Raw genomic sequence first — 16,107 nt, 5'->3', positions numbered from 1 at the left:
CTGCACATATATGAAACTAGACAGGGTTGAAATTTTAATCATTTTAAGGACCTCTAATAATTTTGCTTTATAGCATTGGGTTGCCTTTTTCAATATTCAAGTCTCAAAAATTCCTCCAAAAAGGAAATGTTATGACTAGTCAAGCCAAACATGTCATATTATAAAAGATATATTCCCATGGATATGATGTTTTAGGAAATTTAGCAGTCATAGCATATATAAATATCACATCACATTACTCTATAGAAAACAATGCCAACATACTCTGGACTTTTGGTTTCTGCTGTGGAATATGTTTGTTCTCAATGAACAGAGGGCATGTTAGCCCTTTTATTTTTTTAATTAGCTTGTGACACTTTATTTTCTATTTTTTTTGAAGTATAACATTAAACCAGGACCTTTTGCTTAAAAACAATTATCTGGAGATACAAAAAGATTTTTCTGGCAAATGTACTACTGAACAAAATTTATCCTTTAAAGTGACAATGTGATTTGTTTTTTCTAGCAAACTCAGTACTAAATCAGAACTAAATCTTAGTACTTAGCTTCACCAAGCCCTTTTGTCAATTCAGATAGTAAAAAGAAATTATAAAACATAAAAGATAGGGGCCTCCCCAGTGGCGCAGTGAATTGAGCGCCGCGCTATGAAGCTGTCCACAGCCTCTGCAGCACGGGTTTGATTCCCGGCCTGCCAGGGAGCATCCCACATGGCATGGCAGACCTCTCTTGCTTCGCCCGCTGCTCCCCTCAGCAGTGTCCTCAGTCCATCTGCCTGTTCTGCTCCTCGCTGTCTTGGGTGAATTCTCTCACCTTCCCATGCCTCTGGCCTGTACCCCAGTTCTTGTATAAATAAATAAATCTTAAAAAAAAAAAAAACATAAAAGATAGAAATTCTTAAAGGAATAATCAATTTTTATTAATAATTTCGTAGCTTTCAGGCTTTTTTTTTGAAACTCTGGATAAGGACCTAGGGGTTACATCTCAGAGCTATCACTCCTAAGGCCTGAGTTCAATCCCCAGTCAGCTAATCCACATATGGCAGAGCAGACCTCTCCTGTCTTGCCCACTGGCTCCCCTTAGCAGCGTACTTCAGAAAATTTGCCTGTTTTGCTCCCCACTGTCTCTGGTGACTCTTCTCACCCCCCACACCTCTGGCCTACACCCCATTACTTCTTCACACACAAAAAAGAAACTCTGGATAAGTGATGTAATATTCTCATGAATTTAATGTTTAAATAAACCTCTTATTAATTTAAATTATTTTATACTTATTTATAATGATTTCCTCAATTTTTAGCTTAAACAGGTATGTTTCTATCTACAAAATGAGAATAATTTGTCTCTACTACATAAAGAACTTATTTTTCTAACCCAAATGAAAAAAGTTGCTTTTGCAAAGTAAATTATTAAGTTAACAGAATTACATTTCCTCTACTGACTCTCTCTCTTTTTTTTCCCCCTCTACTGGCCCTTGATGCTTGAGGATTTTCAAAAGTCTACCCAACAAAGAATTGAACTTTGGAATTAGTTGAGAAGGATCCAAAATTTCCTCTGGTAAACATAATTTTAGACATAAATGAATGCAAATGACAAACAATGCCACAGTTCTAGAAAAACACCTTTAGTCACAAATGACTAGATCTTACATAGGTTTATGGAATGCATTTAATAGCATAAAACTTATAGGGAAAAATGACCATATTTGAAAACAGCTACAAGGATCAAAGTGGAACACAGGATGGTAACAAGCAGAGTTACAGAACATACTAAAGAGGTATGTATAGTTAGTCCCACTGGAACATGTAGAATCACATTCTTATATACCTATGAAGAAAGCAGAATAGAGACATTTAAAAAGAATATCCCAAAGTTAGACCACCATTTCTTTCATTTTTAATTCTTTTCTCTTAAATATGTTTTAGCCAGTGCAATAACACATATAGTATTACTGATTGAATAATTCTTTTGGATTCAACATTTTATTAATAGATTCATATTCAATTCCCACAAATCTTAAATTCTAATGGTGCTGATTTTTTTCTACTTTTCAGAGTATGTTCTTAAAAAAAAAAAGTGATTATATCCCAATGTCACCTCTGTAATCTATATAAATATTTACCTCTTCTTCTACATTACTAGAATGCAGTTGAAGCCCTAGAGGAAAAACATTAAAGCAACAACTAAACTAAAGGTATCATTCCTGTTTTGCTGTTTCTCTCCCCAAGTAGCTTTTAAAAGTTTGTTACTCTGGGCCTCCCTGATGGTGCAAGGGGTTAAGTTTCAGCCCTATCTGCAGCCACTGCAGCACCAGTTGGATCCCTGGCCAGGGAGCTAACCCACATGGTGCAGCAGACCTCGCCTGTCTCCCCTACTGCTCCCCTCAGTAGCGTATTTCAGTCAATCCACCTGTTCTGCTCCCCACTGTGTCTCTGGTGAATCCTCTCGCACCCCCCCACACCTCTGGCCTACACCCCAGTGCTTGTATGCATAAATATTAAAAAAATAATAAAAAAATATATCCACAATCTATGAAAAAATATGCTTTATACTTATCTGAGTGAAAAATATGTTGCCTACTGGTTTATTTATTTATTTTTTAAAAGATTTATTTTTATTTATTTATATAAGCACTGGGTACAGTCAGAAGCGCGGGAGGGTGAGAGAATTCACCAGAGCCAGAGCTGGGAGCAGAGCAGGCAGAAGGACCGAAGTATTCTGCGCGCCATGTGGGACCCTCCTCCGGTGGCCGGAAGCAGCCGGGCATCGAACCGGCGCTGCAGAGGCTGCGGGCAGCTTCGCAACCCAGTGCTCAACTGCTGCGCCACCGGGAGGCCCGCCTACTGGTTTAAAATTTAAGTTTATTTTAGAGTTAGTTACTTTTGCTATAAATTCATTTGACTCCTTTTATTTTTTTATTTTTAGATTTTCATTTATTTATTCAGAAGTGGGGAGCAGAACAGGCGGATTGACTGAAATACACTGCTGAGGGGAACAGGGGAAGGGGCAAGATAGGTGAGGTCTGCTGTGCCATGTGGGTCAGCTCCCTGCCTGGGGATCGAACTGGTGCTGAAGTGGCTGTGGACAGCTTCATTGCGCTGAGACTTAACCCTTTGCACCGCAAGGAGGCCCCTCATTTGACTCCCTTTAAAAAGTAAATTGTGGGCCTCCCCTGGTGGCACAAGCAGTTGAGTGCCTCGCTGTGAAGCTGTCTGCAGCCTCTGCAGCGCTGCTTCGATCCAGGCCGGCTGGCGAGGGTCTGTCTCTGGTGAATCCTCTCACCCTCCCGTGCATTTAGCCTGTACCCCAGTTCTTGGGTAAATGAATAAATAAATCTTTAAAAGAAAAAAAAGTAAATTGTAAAATAATGACACAGATTGTGCCATTTAACCAAGAAAGCAGATCTTAGAGAGAATTAGGAACAAAGAGAAAGACAGATAATACAAGCATCAGTTAAGAGGCAACTCATAAAAGAACAGAGGGTAGGAAAATAAGAGGAAAGATGTACTGTACAAAGACTTACCACTCTGAAGAAAAGAAAGTAGATTATGCTAACTGAAGAAGTTAAGAAGAAAACTGTAGCATCCTTAGACAAAGTCAGTATTACAGAAATATTGATACTCTACCTAATTTAATCACTAAAAACAAGTTGGAAGTAAAACAATAAAAATGGCCTGAAACAACCTGGATTTAGATTACATAATAACAATGTAACCACCTATAAATCACAGTTTAAATAGTAACTATGTTGAGTTTTGTTTTTCTTTTGTCATTTGTTCTGTGTAATGTATTTAAGTCAACTAATCCACTTTACCAAAAATTAAAAATTTTAAAATAAATTTTAATTCATATGCTACTGTTTTTCTTTGCCATTCCATACTTCATAAAGTACATCAACTATACTTAAGCTCTGGGACTAACCCCAAATCTCTAGCTCCAAAAATGATTCTCTGACACTATACAAATGAGGAACCAACCATTGTTGCCATCCACAGTGAAGAAACAACACCAAAACCAAACACAGCTTTCTATAGTAGAACATAAAATGCTACCCCTGATGTAGCAAAATACCAGATTTTTAAAATTGGCTGCATGATCTAAAAGCAAGATAAAATATTAACTTACTGATTTATATTTCATATTGTTCCACTGGCAGATATCCTTACTCTTCAAAGCACAAGGAGCTGCCACCTCTGACTGAGACCAGCATTTCAAAATTGGAAACTCTGAGGAAAAAAGGTAGAACACCAATCAGAAAACCTGTAGAGTAGAGCAGAGGCTAAATGGGGTCATTCCTGTTGGGATTTTAATATTCAAATATTTTCATATACAATGTATATGATTTGGACCTATCTGTCACATGATGTTTTACTTTAGCAGCCTGCTTAGTGAAGGCCTATAAAGTTATAATAAAGACTGCTGAAGTTGAGCATGAATTCAAAACAAATCCCATTACATTTTGAGACTACTCTTTTTAAAATTTAAATTTAAAAAAAAAAAAAAAATAGGGCCTCCCAGGTGGCGCAGCGGTTGAGCGCTGGCTGGGTTGCGAAGCTGCCCGCAGCCTCTGCAGCATCGGTTCAATCCCCGGCTGCTCCCCGGCCACCGGAGGAGGGTCCCACATGGCGCGCAGACCTCTCCTGCCGCCCGCTGCTCCCCTCAGCAGTGTACTTCGGTCCTTCTGCCTGCTCTGCTCCCCGCTCTGGCTCTGGTGAATTCTCTCACCCTCCCCCGCTTCTGACTGTACCCAATGCTTGTATAAATAAATAAATAAATCTTTAAAAAAAAAATTTAAATTTTTTTGAAGTATAACATATACTCAGAAAGTGGACAGATCCTAATTATACAACTCGTTACATCTCCACAGAACAAACACACCCATATCAAGAGCACTTGAAACAAAAAACTGCAAAATTTTCTGTTGGAAGAGACACTTTTTCAGAAATTATTTAGAGTAAGTAAAAGGCACCAGAAACAGAAAATTAGGTTAGATGAACAAAACTAATGTAGCTGAACACTTTATTTTCTCAACATGAAATGTATGATAGCAACAAGTATATGACTTAAACCTCCCTATATGCCAGTCTTTCATAACAGTGGTACTGACTTCTGTAAACATTCTCATCAGTCCAAATTTGGAAAAAAGTATAACCAAAATCAGAAAGGGGTTAAATTTAAAAAGGGCTTGTTACTAAGTAGTCTGAAAATGGTGAAATCAGTTATTTTAATTTACTCAAATCAACACACAAGCACAGAAATAGCAATTACACTCAACACCAAAACCTCATGGACAACACTTAACAACAAACTAGGTGATAAAGTGTCATCTGAAGGGGGAAAGCTGCAGAGCCTTTACATATATGTAATATATATTAAGTTGGCGTAAACACCAAAATATATGTAGTGTAAGTCCTACAATATCAGCATGAAGAAAGAGACAGAAGCAAAGGGATGAGGATCAATGGTAGCAAAAAAAACCACCAGAAATTATATGACTACTCATAAAAGAGCACAGGACCATCTACACGCTTGTCAAAAAAAGAAAAAAGACCCTTGAATCTCATAACACCTCTGGGGCAGCTACCAATTTCCAGGAAATAAAAAGGTCAGATGAACTGCACCATGAGCACAGTCATCAAAACCCCAACTATGAGAAACAGGTCAAATGAGCCAAATTCCTTAACAGATAAATTTTTTTTAAAAAAGATAAATAGATGAGATTCTTGTAAATTAAGAGACTTCATGGAAATAAAATTTTTTAATGGGCAATACCATTTTAAGCTGTAGTGTCTAAGAATGCCTACGTAGGTGATATAAGTATAAAGAAAACTTAAGGAAGTGATTAAAAGTCAGGACAGTGTGTTAGTCCTACAGGAAAGAAGGTGGTTATGATTGGGACAGGATACACTGATCAACTGAGGCTTAGGTAACTGACAAAGTTCTATTTCTCAATTTGGATGGTAGTATTTGCCTTATAACTCACTCACTATGTATTTGTGAAGTTTTTCTCAATTTGTACTTTATTTTGCAATCAAAAGTTAAAAAGAAAGAAAAAGATCTCTTTTCTCATCCCTGTCCTTGCCTTCAGACTTGCCATAATATCATTATTTTTATTTTCAATCCTCAGAAAAGACTTGCAATACTCACCTTGGTCACAATACATCAATAAATCAGGTTTCTTGACTACAATAAAAGTTTCTCCATCTTTACTATGTGGGCGATGATAGCGGTAATGCACAGGCAAAAAAGCTTGGAAACAATCAATACACTGTGAATCTTGTCTAGCATAAATGAGAACTTCAGATTCCTTGGATAAATAGTTGGGAGCTTCTATATTAAAGTCTTCTGACACCATTACTGCCTGTCAGAAAACAAATATTAATCCAGATTCAAAAACAAAAATAAAACCAGAAGATTGTTATACAGATGGAGAGAAATGCAAAATTTACCTGTTATACATAATATCCATTCCCCTTCCATGTTCAATTTTAAGTTGAAAACACAAGATGTGAGCTGATTTACTGAAAATATATTTACTAAAAGAAAATTGATGAAATTATACTCAAGATGCTAAATTTCCCCACAATAAAAATTATTTCTATGTAATTTCCTTATCTGTCTTTGATTAAGTGACAAAACAGGTACTGAGAGAAATTCTGTAGCATTATTCAGAAAGAATGAAAACAATGATAAAAACAGTTATTTCTGGATTGGGTTAAAATGGCCAGTTTTACTCTGGTAATTCCCTGCCCTTCAGGAGTAAGAAAGATCATAGTGAGTAAGACAGTAAGATCATAGTGAGTAAGACAGTAAGACAGTCAGGAAGTCAGAGCGAAGGTGCACACTCTGTTGGGTACAAAAAGTTAACAGAAAAAAATGGCAAAAAATTTTAAAATGTTAAAATTTTTTTAAATATGCTAAAAATCATTTAAAAAGCAGTATTCTACACCAAAAGTAAAAATGTACAAATTAGTTCCAAATTACATGTGTGTGTATATTGTACACATTGATATATGACATACACATTAATGTATAAATACATAGATGCACACAAAGTATCTATATATACATATATAAACACATACATACACACATATAAATATTTGTGTATGAACATGCTTTCTACAAGCAATGCAGATTCTCTGTGCAAATCCCTGACATATCTCAGAGAAAAAAACAGCATTAACTTCTTCCCATTTCAGCAAGTAAGGTGGCTGATCTGCAAAAATCATAATTCATTATTTCATCTTCACCACAGATAGAATAATAGCATGTTATTAAGAAATTTAAATTATGCATCAAAAATTAATCTTAAACTTGGACTGTAACAGACAAGGGCCCCCCTTTTTTTTTTAAGGGTCCACATTTTTTCATAACACTCAACTACATGTTACAAATAACCATAGCAAAGTAAAATTAATTAAGCTATTATAAAATTGTACTGCATGTATAACATTTACCAAGTCTTTTTTTCATGAACTAGTGCTCCTTCAAAAAAAAAAAATTCACCAGGGCCTCCCCAGTGGCGCAGCGGTTGCGAAGCTGCCCGCAGCCTCTGCAGCACCGGTTCAATCCCCGGCTGCCAGCAAGGGTCCCACATGGCGCGCAGACCTCTCCTGCCACGCCTATTCTGTTCCCTGCTCTGGCTCTGGTGAATTCTCTCGCCCTCCCGCGCTTCTGACTGTACCTGGTGCTTGTATAAATAAATAAATAAAATCTTAAAAAAAAAAAAAATCCACCAATTAAGACAGTAAAGATACCTTTGAACAACAATCTAAAAATGTAAAACCTTGTGAAAATGAAGTGTGTAATACTTTTCTAATATTGGGATATTAATTCTAATCTCTTTTTATGATTTGTCTGGCTAAATGTTTACCAAAACACTTGTCTCCCCACTGCTCCCCTCAGCAGTGTTTTCAGTCCTTCTGCCTGTTCTGCTCCCGGCCCTGTCTCTGAGGAATCCTCTCACCCCTACACATCTGGCCTGTACCCCAGTTCTTGTATAAATAAAATAAATCTTTAAAAAGTAATTAAAATAATTCAAATAGGTGAAAGAATTGGCCTAAACCAGTTACAAATAAACTACCATCATAATTAATTACAGGTTATTTATTTTGCCTTTTTTCATCCATATATAAATTATAATCTTGTGAACTAAGATAACACTTGCCCAAATTTCTTAATAGGACTCATCTGAATCATTAAAAACAGGCTTTTGGGTCCAACATAGGGGTTAAGACGCAACCTATGAAGCAATCCGTGCCCAATATAAACGTACTAAATTAAGAGTTCCCAGGAGACAATGATCAAAGTTAGGGAAACTTTAACCAAAGTCAGATAAACCCTTAACCCTTTCCATGTCTGGAAAGAGCACCAACTTTGCAATTAGCCAACCCTTCATTTCTTGACTCCACAGTTTATGCAATCCTGAAAAATTTACTCAGCTTCTTTGTACCTGTTTCCTTACAGACAAAATGTAGATAATATCACCAGAGTTGTTAAAAGGATTGATCTACATAAAGAGTATGGGCCAGTTCTTCAAAATTTAATTTTATCTTGCTTCCTTTAAAATAAAAAAGAAGCTCTCTGGCATATAGATATCCAATAAATATTAGTTTCCTTCACTCCCATATCCAAATTACATGGATATTGGGATAGCTGTCCCTCAAATTTAACAAAGTTGCTGCTGACGCATTAATTATTAATCATTAACCTTCTCAAGACATATATAATTTTCTTAGTTGCTAAACTATGACACATTCTTCCTAAAAGCATTTAACGTGTTCAATTCAGTTAGCTTATTACTGAAAAGTATGACAAGTATCACTCACTTCTTTTTTTTTTTTTTTTTTTTTTTTTTTTTTATTTTTTTTTTTAAAGATTTTATTTATTTATTTATACATACAAGCACTGGGTACAGTCAGAAGCGCGGGAGGGTGAGAGAATTCACCAGAGCCAGAGCGGGGAGCAGAACAGGCAGAAGGACCGAAGTACACTGCTGAGGGGAGCAGCGGGCGGCAGGAGAGGTCTGCGCGCCATGTGGGACCCTCCTTCGGTGGCCGGGGAGCAGCCGGGGATTGAACCGGTACCGCTGAGGCTGTGGGCAGCTTCGCAACCCAGCGCTCAACCGCTGCGCCACCGGGGAGGCCCAGTATCACTCACTTCTTAAAGAATACTCCCTAAAAGAATTTCTTTAAAAAAAAAAATCCTCTAATAGGGTACCTCTGTTATGTTTCTCTCTTGCAAGGAAGCCAACTCATATGGATCCACAAAAAGTCCTGTTGGGATGAGCTGTTTAATTAAGAGTCGGCAAGTCTGTAAGTCCTCAATACTTTCTCCAAATTTCACTTTTATTACAAGATCTCTGTAAGACAAGTATATTTAAAGTAAATCTCTTTGCTCATCAGATGAGATAGCACAACATTATATTCAAATTATGGAAAAACTATTTCAACTTAGTTTTTCAAAAGGTTATAATGTCCAGTTAAATATAAGAAGTCAGGATCAACCATTAGATCTTTCATAAATTCACATGCCATAAGCAATAGTATTAGTGTGAAAATAATGAAAGATCAATGGAAAGGAACAGAATCCAAAAACAGATACATATTTTTAGTAAAGGTGCCAATAGTATATGATGGGAAAAAGAAGTCTTTTCAGTAAATGCTACTGAAACTACTAGATAGCTATATAGAAAAAAGTGAACTCTGGCTTCACCTTATACCAGACACAAAATTAATTTGAAATTAATTATAATTTCATTATAATTGCCTGAGCTTTCTAGCTGAAGGGACTTTTTTAAAAAAAAAAAAAAAATTATTTATTTATGCATACAAGAACTGGAGTGCAGGTAAGAGATGCGGTAGGTGAGCGGATTCACCAGAGACAGAGTGGGGATCAGAACAGGCAGACTGACTGAAATACCCTGCTGAGGGTAGCAGCCGGCGAGGCAGGAGAGGTCTGCTGCACCATGTGGGTCACCTCCCTGGCCAGAATTTAACTTGTACTGCAGTGGATACTGGTAGCTTCATAGTGCTGTCTTAACCTCTTATGCCATCCTAACCTGTACCAAATTATTCAAATTCTCTGAACCCTAGTTCCTGCACCTGAAAAACAACTAAAGTATCATCTATCTCACAACCTTTGTAAATTTAATATTGTATACACAGATTCTGGTAATATGTAAATATGTAAGCATGGTAAATAATTGTTTTCTTCTCTTCACCAGTTATCTTAACCACTATTTCACACTGTGAGCCACATGAGAAATACGTCACTGATAAAGCAACTGATTTTTCAGTTCACACATTTTTCAATTATTGATTTTTTGTTCTAAATTATATGAAACAGTATTTTGATGGAAGTATGGGAAACTTACCTGTGGAAACCATCTTTCAAAACATCTTGCCTCAATGTAATTTCAGAACAAGTGGACCTTATGCCTACAAGAATCAAGATATTTTTTCTTTTTATAAAATAAGCACTCAATGAAAGAATATTTAAATAATTAGAAAATAATTGTATGAATAGGCTTTACTTGCCCTGAAGAAATCTAACAAACCTAAAAACAAAACTCTAGAAACTTAAGCAATTTGAACTACACATACATATACTTCAAACATAGCATAGTGGTTAAGAACACTGATTTTGGAATTAGATGGCCTAGTGTGACTTAATATATTCAATAGCTGTGTGGCTGTGGACAAGACAGGTTACTTCTCTACTAGCTGCCATGCAAACTTAATAGATGAAGTTCTTAAAACAGGGACTACCACATAGTAAGTTCTCTATTGTTTCTATTACTAACATTACTAACACTTTATTCATGTGATCCCAGGACACCAAAAAGAACAGAATGGCTTAAGATCCAGGAGATCTCAGTTCTAATCCCATTTCATTAAAATTATGTTTTAGAAATACACTGGCATTTATATTGATATATTCTGCAAAAGAGATGGCTTTTGAAGATGTTGGGTGGGATTCAAAAAACTGGAGGATTTTTAAAGGTTCAAACGGTTTCCTTTAGAAGTCAGAATAATCAGAAATCTCATATTGACTCCATGCAGAATTCAGAAATTAAAACTATTGTTCAATGGCAGCATCACAAAATTAAAATTTCAGTTACTAATAATCACCAACTATGTCAGGCACCTTGCTACAGAACTTTATCCCATTATAAAGGCTAGAAGTATACAGAAAGAACACTAAAATAAAGAGCACAAGTGATTTACAAACATTATCATAAATACTAGATTGGTCATGATTTTAGGGCAAAAGTACCATTTTCAAAATGAATTCGCTGCTCCTAAGTCACCTTCAAGATTTTTTCTCTTAAATGTAACTTTATAAGGTGATTGTGGCATAAACTGGTTCTGAAAAACGAACACTTCCACAGCTGGAAGACTCTTACGAGATCACCAAATCCAATTGTTAAAAATTATTTTTGGCTCCATTATCCTTTCTTTCAATACATTTGGAAATTTAACACTTAAACACGAAATAAGTGCACAGACACTAGCCTAATATTCTCATTTGGCAGGCAGAGAACTCACTTGATCTGTACTGACTTTCCTTCCCCTACCAAAAGCTATTATACAAGTGGATCACAGCACCCAGAGAGCACTCTAGCCCCGACTTGGGTTCAAAGAAATAAATCTATTCGCTTGCCCGGTCAGTCCTAAAACCCCAGCCCAAAAAATGTTCAAAAATGTTCTGAAAACAAATTCAGCCCTTTCCTTTCCACAGCCACCCCTCCACCCGCGCCCCTCACCCCCTCCCCCAGTCTCTATTCTGAACTCGGATTCTCAAACCTCACAGAGCACTGAGGCCTTGCTGGTCCCTTGGTGGTCAGAGACTTCGTGCGCATCCCAAAGCATCCCAAGGTATTTCACGACTGTGCTATTTTAGCAACAGTGCCGCCAGTCCCGCCTTGAAACGCCAAAACTTGTCTCTCCAGGCACCCAGGTGCAGCCGCATAGCAATGAGCTTGGGGAGGCGGTGCGGAGCGGGGAGAGAAGAGAGATGGAAGGTGCACGCGGCCTTTGTTGTCGGCCTCCTCCGGTTCACCCTACAGTTCTAGGGTCGCTCGCCGAGGCCCAGAACTGCTCCCCACCCTCGTGGTCCTCAAACCGCGCGCGTACTCCCGCAGCCCCATCGCTTCCTTTACCAGCGTCGGGGCGGGCGGAGGTAAAGGCCGAGGCGGGGGTGCAGGCCAGCCCACCCGTCGCCCAGAGAAGCAGCCAGGCCCCAGCCTGGGCGGTCACGGCGCGAGCTGCCAGGACGCCGGGGAGCGGGCGCCCGAGAGGACGCGCGGGGACGACACGCGGACGCGAAGCCTGCGCACGCCTCTCCCGGCTCCGGGGGACCGCAGCAGGGCGGAAGTCGCGGTGCGCGCACGCCGGGCGTCCGCAGCTCCCCCGCTCGCCAGGCCCCCGCCGCGCAGGTTCCGCGGCCCGGCCCGCCCCCTCGGTCACGCCCCCGGTCACGCCCCTCGCTGCCCCGCCCCCTGCACTCGGGGCGGGGCGGGGCGCGGAGCCGCGCAAGCGCCGTGACTTGCGCCTGGGCTGTTGCTGTGGGAACGTCTCCTTAGGCTCCGCCCACCCCCGCCAGCTAGGATCTGACCCGCGCGCTGTCCAGGGAGTCGAGCAGGCTGTTTGCTCTGGGCCTCCGCCTCCACGCTTGCAGGTATTTGCGGATTCCGACCTCCTGCCGGGGAGGTCACCCAGCAGTGACGTCTGCCGGGCCGTAGCCGTCGCCTTTTCCTGCATCGCCAGGCTCCGCCCGGCCTCTGAGTCGAATGTCGTGCTCCTGCGTGCATCGCAGTTGGATGGAAACAACCCCCTCACAGCAGTTTTAGACGTTGGCCTGCAGAAGATGCACTTTCAGTGCTTTTCTAAGGGTAAGAAAGTCAGCCTTGCACAAGTGGGGGTGTGAGTAAGGGAAGGATTGTCTGCTGTAGACAAAATACGAACACTTTTTGGTATTGTGGAGGATGAGTGACAAGATGATGACATTCACTGCTATCTAGGGAGAAAAGTATCAGTGTCTAATAAAAAGAGTTAAATGTGCTGTCTAGCTTCATGACTTGAATTTATAAGTAAGCCTAGAGAGCGTTCAGTGCTGGCTACAGCAGAACAGAGGGACCCAGGACAGATACCTCAAAGAGGAAAGATGTCAGAAGATGCTCTCTAAAACTGAAAATACTAGTATATACTCGCTATTAGGAAATTTGGAAAGAAATGAGGGGTTTTAGAAGAAACACTTAAAATAATGGAAACTGGTTACCTGTAGAGAAGATAACAGGTTTTTGTTATAAGCCTCATAGTTATTTTATATTTTGTATTTTGGGGGGGTTTCTTATTGCAGATTGTATTGTCTATTATCTTCCTTTCCCCACATAACCCACTGCCCATCACATAGCTAGTAATAACAACTTAGCATATGCCTAATGTCCTTTCCCCCATGCTTACATAGCATATAAAACACACACACCTTAATAAGCTATAAAAATTTTATTTTAAAAAGAGTCTGTAGTAGAAAAAGAAAGCTACATTATTGAGTGTCAATTGCATTCATCATACTATATACCTAGAATGAAGACTCGAAGGAATCAAGGATGATTGCTTTATATATCCTTCACCCCCCTCCTTAATTATACCCCTCAGTTTTCTTTCTTCAATGAACATGTATTAAATAACTATGTCACTATAGTGAGACTCTAAGAAAACTGAGTTTATAAAATTATCCCCCTATGTTACTTTACCTCCAGGTTCGTAGTCACATCTAAAGCAGTCCCTGTCATTGTGTTTGGGCATTGTGGTCAAACCAAGGAAGAGGGAATGGAAAATATTAACCTGCAAAATAGTGTGCTTCTTATAACTGAAAAAATATATATGTCATACAGTAAGACAAATAAGTTGAAATCAAGGCCATGTAAGCATTATTGTCATTTATATGTAGAGGCTGATTCTGCAGCCAGTCTGCTTTTTTTTAAAATCAGGTTTCTAGATTATATGCACCTAGAGGATGTACAGAGGTTATAGCTTAATAGTGGGTTGTTGGAAAAGTCATGACGTATTTTTTCTGTTTTTCAAACAAAAATGCATCATGACTTTTCTGACAACACAGTATTAATACTTTGAATTATACTAGTGTGTGTGTATGGAATGCCTGGTATGTTTCAGGTATTGCGTTGGGATATTGTGGTAAATAATGGATGTGTTCCCTGCCCTCATGGAACATACAGAAGGGAAGGTAAAGATTAAATAAATAATTATTAAAAACCTCAAGTGAAATGATTGGAAAAGTATAAAGGAGACTGGTCAGGTCTGTCAAAACATAATGTTTAAGGTTAAAAGACTCTTGGACCTTGACACAGAGTACTTATACATAAACTTGTTTAATAAATTAAAACCACTCTAGAACATCTTGGACCAACTCAGGGTTTCATATACAATCTTTGAATACAGTACACTAAGAGATCCAAACTGAACAGCATTTGCAGGCTCATGTTTGAACAAATCCTTCAAGTAACCAGGGATCCAACAGGTTAAGAATAACCCAGGGCCAAACTGAACTTTCATGGTTACTCTTGAAATGTTGAACTTGACAGGCTAAGCCTGCATCTCTAGAACTGGACTGGAGCCAGATCTGCTGGGAAAGAAGAATAGTGAGGAGTATGATTTATTCAACACTTAATTCTTTTCCCCCTTTAGCAGGAAGTCATTATATGACTAACACATTTTCATCAGATTTCCTCTGATTTACCCTGAAGTGTATGTGAGAATGATGTGCACTGCTAAAAAATGTGGAATTAGATTCCAGCCTCCAGCTATTATCTTAATCTATGAGCATGAAACCAAGGGGAAAAGTCGCCAGCGCATCATGCCAGTCCGCAATTTTTCAAAGTATTCAGGTACTTTATGTTTTATCTTGCCTCATATCTTAGATATTCTGTAAACTACTTAATAAAAATAATTTGAGTCTCATTTATTGGAGTGGCATGGTCTTCAGAGTTAAGCAGACCTCGGTTCAAATCATAGCTCTATAGGCCATATGACTCTGGCTGAATTATTTACTCTCAGTGAGCTTCAATTGGCTAATTTTAGAGGAAATTACTAATCCCATCCTTTCAGAATGATAGGGTGGGTTAAATGAAATAGTATTATTTAACAATATTAATTCCCTTCTCTCCCTCCAAGTGTGATTTTTACTTGTAGTCTCGATAATTTTTTAGAACTAGTAATAATATCAAAGAGGTATAAATACCTCTGTTTGTTTTCAGAGAGTTTCTCCAGTTGAAAGTGTTAATGACTCCTCAAAATGATTTTTTAGGCCACACTCAGAGCTTGATATAAAGGAATAGCTCTGTAAAATAAACCATTCCAAAAATGCCATTTATCTACTTGGCTGTAAAAGCAGATAATACTTTGAGTAGCTTGTAGTGTATCAGTAGTTTGTTGTATGTGATATATAGTTTTGTTTCTCTTTTCTAGATTGCAACAGAGCTGCAGAACAATTAAAGAATAACCCCAGGCACAAGAGTTACCTGGAACAAGTATCTCTACGGCAGCTAGAGAAGTTATTTGGTTTTTTGCGTGGTTACTTGTGGGGGCAGAGTTTGGCAGAAACAATGGAACAGATTAAACGGGAAACAACCATTGATCCTGAGGAAGACCTGAACAAACTAGATGACAAGGAACTTGCCAAACGGAAGAGCATCATGGATGAACTTTTTGAGAAAAATCAGAAGAAGAAAGATGACCCAAATTTTGTTTATGACATAGAAGTTGAGTTTCCACAGGATGAACAGCTGCAGTCCTGTGGCTGGGACACAGAGTCAGCTGATGAATTCTAATATTAAACCTAAAAGAATTTATTAGGCTACAGAAAATCCGTGTTTATATAAAGAATGTAGATTGTTTCTAGCAAAATCTATGAAGAACACTAATATGTAGGTATTGGGTCATGGTTGGATTGACTGGTACTTTTCTGAATGACACATTTAGAGCATCTGCTATGTAGGTGCATGAGGAATAGAGGAAATACAGAATATAGTGATCTGCCTTTAAAGAGTTATAATCTAACTGAAAGATAAGTAAAAAACTTGTG

At 38.6% G+C, this 16,107-nt stretch overlaps 2 protein-coding genes across 2 annotated transcripts; one reads left to right on the top strand and one right to left on the bottom strand.

Moving 5' to 3' along the window:
* Positions 1-1,680: 1,680 nt before the first annotated feature.
* On the bottom strand, positions 1,681-12,764 carry PIGX (phosphatidylinositol glycan anchor biosynthesis class X; the record flags this gene model as incomplete). Its single annotated transcript, XM_084232692.1, has 6 exons — positions 1,681-1,824; positions 4,123-4,223; positions 6,145-6,358; positions 9,220-9,361; positions 10,376-10,439; positions 12,164-12,764. 6 exons carry the CDS (start codon positions 12,762-12,764, stop codon positions 1,681-1,683), a joined length of 1,266 nt encoding a protein of 421 aa, XP_084088818.1.
* A 2,017-nt stretch (positions 12,765-14,781) lies between these two features.
* On the top strand, positions 14,782-15,853 carry CEP19 (centrosomal protein 19; the record flags this gene model as incomplete). Its single annotated transcript, XM_084231198.1, has 2 exons — positions 14,782-14,911; positions 15,492-15,853. 2 exons carry the CDS (start codon positions 14,782-14,784, stop codon positions 15,851-15,853), a joined length of 492 nt encoding a protein of 163 aa, XP_084087324.1.
* Between the last annotated feature and the right edge of the window lie 254 nt (positions 15,854-16,107).

This window comes from Talpa europaea (assembly GCF_964194135.1).
Source record: "Talpa europaea genome assembly, chromosome: 4".
Taxonomy (NCBI): domain Eukaryota; kingdom Metazoa; phylum Chordata; class Mammalia; order Eulipotyphla; family Talpidae; genus Talpa; species Talpa europaea.
This window is presented reverse-complemented; position numbering and strand designations above follow the sequence as displayed.